Here is an 8,042-nt window from a genome sequence, read left to right on the forward strand (position 1 = left end):
TTATAGAGTCATTAGTTAACATTTCCCTAATTTATATTATGTCATTTAAATTGAATTTGATAAAAACTAATTAAACATGCCTGTTTTAATTATACTTTTCCTATGTAACCAATAAAAATATATTACTTTTCCATTGTAAAAAAAAAAAAAAATTAATATTTTTTCTAGTAAATGTCATCTTCTTTCCAACATAAGTATGTACACTCTCCAATCATTATTATAAGCAAAATTTAATATTTAAGGTTCATTTGATAAATGATGTATGTAGCATATATTAAAGATCGAGTAAATAGGCAATTACCCCCTGAAATTGTAAGTTTTGTCAATTATCCCCTGACATTAACAAAACTTCAATTACCCCTTGAAATTGCACAACGTTAATCAATTTACCCCCTCCGTCGAATATTTCTGTTAGTCAACATGAAGTTTTGCAAATATCCCCTGAAGTTTTGCATTTATGTGCAAAATGCCCCCTAAACTTAAAAATTTATATTTTTTTTCTTACCTTAAAAGTGACGGCATTATCACTGAATTGTGGAGTATTAGCCCCCTCTCCTCATATTCTTTTATTTCACCTTCATGTATAAACCATAGAATTCATATTACCATATTGTTTTTCCTTTGGTTATGAAAACTAAGAATCTGGTTATGAAAACTAAGAATCTTTGAACGTGACTTTATAAATATTGTACTAAAAATAAAAATACTGTACTTTGAATATTGTGTAATTTTATGGGGTAATTGAAATTTTGTTAATGTCAGGACGGTAATTGACGAAATCTATAAGGGTGGTAATTGACGAAACCTATAATTTCGAAGATAATTGTCTATTTATTCATTAAAGATCACGTACATCATTTATTAAATGAATTTAAAATATCAATTTTTGTTTATAATAATAATAATTAGAGAATATAAGTTTTTATGTTAACATATTCGTCTCTAGTTGGTGGTCTGTTAAAAAAAAAACTAAAATTTACCCTTAGTGGTGAAGCAAACGAGGCATAACAAGACGAAGAATATCGATCATCACACGCAAAGCACGTGAGTACAAGATCTAGAGCGTAAATTTTGCGGTGGCGCAGAAGAATCAGAGAAAGAATCAAATCATCGATAGATCATGAGAACTCACCGCACGCAAACTCACTCCGGCGAATATCGATCATCTTCATCTCTTCTTCTGATTCTAACAATAACATGTTTCCTTCTTCTCTCTTTCTCAATTCCCACCAATTCCGAAGTCATCACTTTAACTTCCGACACCTTCTCCGATAAGGTTTGTTATTTAGGGTTTATGTTTAAGGATAATTGTATTTACTTGTTTAATTCTTCTTAATTTCATTTCATTTGATTTGTAGATAAAGGAGAAAGATACTGCATGGTTTGTCAAATTCTGTGTTCCATGGTGCAAATATTGGTAATTCATTCTGTTACTTTGCTGCTCAACATTTTTTATTTTATTTTAGGGGGTTAATTGGGGCATTCATTCCATCATATAAGTGATTTTAGAAGTAAGTGGTAATAAGATTTTAACACTTCGACGAATATAATTGATTAGTATTGATTGAAAATGTGTATGGAAAAATCTCAATAATAGTAATAACTAATAATAATGATTGCTTGTTTGACAGCAAGAATTTGGGCTCATTGTGGGATGATGTGGGTAAGGCAATGGAAAATGAAAATGAAATAGAGATTGGAGAAGTTGATTGCGGCACGGATAAAGCTGTTTGTTCTAAAGTTGATATTCATTCATATCCTACCTTTAAGGTTTTCTATGATGGAGAAGAAGTTGCCAAATATCAAGGTAACCATCCTTCTACAAAATATATGGTTTCTATTGGATTCTGCTCAATTATCCTGTATTAATTTTACTTAATTCGCATGCTCAAGATTTATTTTTTTTTTCCTTTTTCGGAATATGTTAGTATCTATATCACATATGTTAGTGTTATGTTGTGGACTTGTGGGCTGGGGGATAGAACCCTGAATCTTTCAGGTTACTTTGAATGGCTATATAACCATTTATGACTTGTTGGACTAAATTTCCTAAGTACCTATATCCCACAAAATAGTTGTCTTTTATTTTAAAGTTCTCTTCAATTATATCTTTGAGAGAAAATAAAATAAAAACTAATTAAATTTAACAATGCATATCAAGTGTCATGGGTTTTCTAAGGGGAATATCCAAGAATTGGGTACTGAATTTTTTTTTCACTGGTTGATGTTTGCTTTATCCATGGGGTATAACCTATGAAGCACTGATACCAATACGGACACCAAACACGACACTAACACAAACACTAGTAATTTAAGAAAATGTAAGCGATTGAATGTAACCACATGTGTCACTGTCGGTCACTGAACAGTGAATACACCTTTAATAATATGATGTGTTGATGCTAAATAGATTATAACTTGCCTCACGTTAGGATAGAGAGCCTATTTGCTTACTGAAATACTGATTTTTAAACAGCTTTTTGTTTTCAATTCAAATACTACTCTTTGATAACAGAAAATTGAATGAACCGAACAGAATGAAAACAAGGTGGTATTGTCGAATATAAAGTGATAATAGGAAATTAAAATAGAAAATATTTTGACAAACCAAACAGACCCTTGCCCTCCTGAGTCCATTTCTGGAGTAGAAAATTGGGAACACTTTTTAGTATATGTTTAGTTCACTTGTTTTCATGGATTTTTTACATATCACTTCAAGCCACCACAACACTACAACTATCACCTCTACCACTGCCACTGTACCACTGCTGTTATCATTATTGTCACTGCCACTACTGCTGGAGTATCTTTAAACTTTCCAAACTTATTCTTTAAACAACTCATCAAATAAGTTTTTAATATTTTTCTTTTGTAAAATTAAATAATTCTAACCAAAAGGAAACAAGAATAGAATCAAGGATATGTCCTAGAACTTCTCTTATGATAGGTACCTCAAAATATCAAAGGTAAAAATAGGAAATCGACTGTATGTTGATGAATGTTCAGGTCTATTTATCGTGGATAGTAATTTGACTCTTGGAAAGCAGAAAAATGTGCAGAAAAAAGGAAAGGCCTACAGGCAAATTATGTTTCTTTCCAAAAAGAACCGCGATTAGAAAATTATATATATTCTTCTCATGTTTGAGTATATTCTCATATTTCTTTCCTAAAAGAAGCGCGATTAGCAAATTAGGCCTCATTTATGTTGTGAAAAATTTCTATTGTCATTACCTAAAATATGTGTTCATTTTAACTTTCTAATAAAATGCGAGACTCATGAAGTGAACCATTGTGATGGAAAGAATGTGAAATGCTAGCTAGGGATGATGCATTTCTGGAAATAATGAAAACAACTCTTGTGGCATTTTCATTGTTTCAGAAAAATGCGCATAATTGTTCACTTCAAGAGTCTATTATCTTTTTTGTTAGCAAGTAAATTAACACTTATTTAAAAAAAATGTTTTAAAGAAGTAAAAGGGACCTTATGTTTCTTTTTGGAGTTGATCTTGGTAGTTGGTACTACAGGGAGGTCAGAATGAATAATATCTACAACAAGGCAGGTTGTTTCATCATTGCTGCTAGATCTTAGACCTTCCATAACCACTAGCTTTGCAGCAAGCTTTGCATGTAGACCCCGACATGACAAGGCGTCCATATCATTGGATAAAGCATCCCAAATACAATCAAAGGCTATAATTAGCCTTACACCACCTCCAGCATTTGTAAGTTTCACTTGCTTAACATGTGGTATTGACACGATATATTCTCTCACATCTTTGTCTCTTATTGATCTAGATAACCCATCAGGCCAGTGGCAACGAAGCCCATATACATCGAGTCTTCCTACTTCACCACTAGCTGTAACACTCCCCCTCTCTTCTACATTATCTTCCAGTCTGTGATCAACTGTCGGTACAAAAACCACCCCTCCTTTAGTATCTAATGATATGCAACAGGAATCACTAATAGATGCAACAATGACAATCCGTCCATCAACCAAATCAAATCTAGCTGTTGTTCCTAAAGTTTCCCCCTTGTGCTGAAACTTCGTGCCAGTCTTCACAAAACCAACCACTAGAACGTGAGTAATGGGCGTGTAGCCATGCATCCCTGCTGGTGTGGATATCTTGCTGTATTGCAGTCAAAACATTATTTAGCAAGTTTTCCTTTGCATAAATAGAAGCTGATGTACTGTTATGCCCGACAAAAATTGCGAAGACAGTAAACGCAGTTGAAGGATCCCAGAGAACCCTGTGGCAATCTGTTTTGATCAGATAGTAATCTTCTTTCTCGGCCAAGTCAGCTTGTTCATACTTCACAAAAGGTTTTTGACTTTCTCATTTCGAAGCTTACGAGCAAATACTGAAAGTATGAACAATATGGCTTGACCAAGAAAGGAGAAGATTACTATTTAATCAAAACAGATTGCCTCAGGGTTCTCGGGGATCCATCAACTGCGGTTGCTGTCTTTGCGGTTTTTCATGGGCATAACAGTACATCAGCTGCTATTTATGCAAAGAAAAACTTGCAAAATTAAGTTGAGTGCAATACCGCAAGATATTAGCAGAGAGGGATGCATGGCTACATGACCTTACTTGCGCTCTAGTGTTTGGTTTTGTTAAGACTTGCACAAGTTTCAGCACAAAGAGGAAACTTCTGGAACAAGAGCTACATTTGTTCTGGTTCGACTGTCACTGCTGCACTGTTGGTGATTCTTGTTGCATATTATTAGATACTCAAGGAAGTTTATGTCCAAACAGTTGATCAAAAACTGGACGATAATAATGTAGAAGAGAGCAACATGTTACTGCTAGTGGTGGTGAAGTAGGAAGACTCGGTGCATTTGGGTTCCTGGCCTGGTCGGGTATGCCTATCTAGATCAATAGGAGGCACAATACCGCATGTTGAGCAAGTGAAACTTTCAAATGCTGGTTATAGCCTTTAATGATAATTGGGATGCTTTATTCAATGATATGGCCGCCATGTCATGTTGGAGTCTACCTGCAAAGCTAGTGGTTAATGAAGATCTATAGGCTCAAGGATGATACAACCTGCCTTGTTGTAGATATTATTCTTTCTGAGCTCTCTATATTACCACCACCAACTCCAAAAAAGAAACTTAATTTCTTAACCGTGTTTCTTTTTGGAAGAATATACTCAATTTCTCCCACGTCCTGACTGATTCTCACTCTGGAAATGCTTTCCACAACTCTCCCGTAAATCTGATCAGTTGCATCACATGCACCTGGTACAATGATAAGAGCTTAGTTATTATGGCCCTCGGCTTCACATTATATTATATCTAGTTTGGAAAACAAAAGTTGCTGTTGTCATTGCATCTACACAATTACGATCTTTCTAATGCGGAAATTTAGAACGGAACCCTTGTTCATGCTTTCTGCTAATGAATGAAGGTGCAAGATGGCACCTATCACTTGTGTTAAATAACAATAATGTACTTACCAGATCTTGTGGCCTTTGCAATTGTATGCCTGTGAGTTTATGGCAATACTAACATGTAGTATGCATCATCAAAACATGTGTCATCTACTAAGTTAACTGATGACAGGATTTTGTAGTAAAATCTTCCATGTGCATTCAAGAGGTAAACTACTATGAAATACCCAATAGCAAGATTTTTATGATTTATTTCTATGTAATTTATCAGCATTGTAGTAAGAAATATATTCCGTTAATTTTATAGAAAAATTCAATGGTCTTTTTATCATATTCAGACTATTCCATGACATATTTGTTGTTAATCCCCCTTTCCCCAACCTAAGCTAGGCACAAGTGATAGATAATTAACCAAATCTTATTTTTGTTTATGGTGAAATGATCAGGTAAAAGGGATATTGAATCATTGAAAGCTTTTGTTTTGGATGAAGCTGAAAAGGCAGCAGCAAACGCACAACTTGACAATGATAAAGAAATATAACGAGTTTTGAGGTATGCTACCAAGACTCCCACTAGCTTCAGGTTCATTCTTCTGTTTTCTCTATGGAATTTTTGCGATGGTAGTTCCCAAGGGAGGACTTAACATGTGAGTTGATGGTGCTAAATCAGTGTGTAGCAGCCATTTTCTTTTTGTTTTACTTTTGATATTTGTAATGGGAAAGTTACAAACTTGCAATTTAGAATATTTTAATTCTTGTGAACAAATTTTCAATATTTCAGAGTTACCTAAAAGAGTGGTTAATTCAGTCAAAATATTAACCACTTCACCATTTTGGTTAATCAACTCAATTCGAAATACTTACCACCATATTTGAAATTATGATTTTCCCTATAATTTGTCATCCAATAAATTACTGCAATCATTTGACTGATCATGTTACTCTCGTGCAGTCATTACCTAGACTACATTCAGCTCTTACGGCAGGCAGTGCACATGCCAAATTTGTAAAGATCTGTTCTGCTATGTTATGATTAATCAACATCTTTTTAGTTTATTTTGCACACGCCAAAATTTGTAGAACTAATTCTGCACACTACCATATTTTGTACAACTACATAAAATTTATGGCGTATTGTTCACATCGAGGTATTTAATTGTTTAGGAATCATGCTTGAGGATTTGTTATTTCAATCACTTGCTCAAGATGTTGTGTTTTGTCGGACCTACGTGTGTGTGAGATCATTTTATGCCATTAATCATTAAATAGATACTCATAAAGCTAGGTTAGCTGCGCAGTGCTTATATTCTTTCATTCCAACTCTTTATTGGTTTAAAATTGTTAGAATTTTTTTTGGTACAAAAAATTGTTAGAAATTATTAATTCATGTATATAGTTGTACCAAAATAACAATAATAATGTTCTTATTTTAATTATTGATTATTTTACAAAGGGTTAAATATGTTTTTGGTCCCAACATTTTGAGTGACTTTGAACAATAGTCCTTACATTTCAATAAATGTTTTTAAAATCCTTATATTTTTCCACCGTTAGCAAAATTGGTCCTTGCCGTCTATTTTTGCTAACAAGGCAAATAGAATGCTGATGTGGCATATTGTGGGGCCCATATTTTTTTGAGTGGCATCTTATGTGAACACATGTGTCAACACGTGGCATTTGGATAAATATTATTTGAATATTATAATTAACTTAATTAAAACTCAAATTATCATTAATAAAAAACCATTTTGTTAAAAAAAAACCTTTTTAACCTTATCAATTAATCTTCTATGAGGAAATAATTTTTCCATTAATCCAGTTGCAAGCCTAATTCCAAAAATTCTCTCAAACATACTTAGAATGAGGGTTGAAACAACTATTGGTTATTTTGGCTTTTTGATTTTTCAGTCTTTTCAAATCAAGCAGGTGTTGTAATCCTGTTATTATTTGCATCCCCAAAAATTGTTCAAGGAGACAGATATCTTTATGAATAACAAGATTAAGATTGTGAAATCCAGCAATAGAGTACCCTTCCAGATGAACTTGCAGCAACAACAGAACCTAGCAGCAACAATAACCTTAATGAACAACCAGAAACTGCAGTAAACAAAAACTCAAATCATGACAATCCAGATGCCAACAAAATCAGACAAATTTAGATCTGAAAAATCATCAACTTTGTTCCAATTTTTGCGATAGCTTTGGAATTTTCGGTTAAGATCTAACTTTGTTATTCTTTGGAATTTTCGATTATGAGATGCGGATAGTACCTCAAATTTGTGTAGTTTTTCACTAAGAACAACAGTTCTGATTTCAAGATTAAGGTGAAGATAGAAAAAGGTTGTGATTTAACAAAAGGGTTGGGTTGTGAAACTGAAGATGATAACTATCATGAAGTCAAACAATGGGAAGAGGGTGTTCCATGATAAAGAAGGAATTTCAAATCCCTAATTTATGAAAAATTGAAAAATGATGGAAGAAAGATGATGATGATGATGTTTGGTGGTGGTGTTGGTACAAAGAGGTCGTGGAAGAATAAGAGGGATTGTTTTACTTTTTTATTTAAATTAGGATTTTAACATGTGGCATAACATGTCATTAATGAGGCCATGTGGCTTCTTAGTGGTGTCTATGTGGCATGTTCTG

The 8,042-nt window shown here is 33.5% G+C and overlaps 1 protein-coding gene and 1 pseudogene across 2 annotated transcripts; one reads left to right on the top strand and one right to left on the bottom strand.

The window, feature by feature from the left end:
* The first annotated feature begins 990 nt into the window (after positions 1–990).
* LOC11418061 (protein disulfide-isomerase 5-1) lies at positions 991–6,680 on the top strand. 2 transcript variants are annotated; one of them, XM_039830823.1, is made up of 5 exons: positions 991–1,276; positions 1,359–1,417; positions 1,632–1,807; positions 5,844–5,949; positions 6,561–6,680. In XM_039830823.1, exons 1-4 carry the CDS (start codon positions 1,121–1,123, stop codon positions 5,936–5,938), a joined length of 486 nt encoding a protein of 161 aa, XP_039686757.1. In that variant the 5' UTR covers positions 991–1,120; the 3' UTR covers positions 5,939–5,949; positions 6,561–6,680. The 2 variants fall into 2 exon arrangements, with proteins under 2 accessions (XP_039686757.1, XP_003597187.1); XM_003597139.4 differs by having other exon boundaries at positions 993–1,276; positions 6,349–6,680.
* On the bottom strand, positions 3,449–4,579 carry LOC112419213 (probable protein phosphatase 2C 5; annotated as a pseudogene).
* Positions 6,681–8,042: the final 1,362 nt, after the last annotated feature.

Source organism: Medicago truncatula, chromosome 2 (genome assembly GCF_003473485.1).
Source record: "Medicago truncatula cultivar Jemalong A17 chromosome 2, MtrunA17r5.0-ANR, whole genome shotgun sequence".
In the NCBI taxonomy this organism is placed as follows: domain Eukaryota; kingdom Viridiplantae; phylum Streptophyta; class Magnoliopsida; order Fabales; family Fabaceae; genus Medicago; species Medicago truncatula.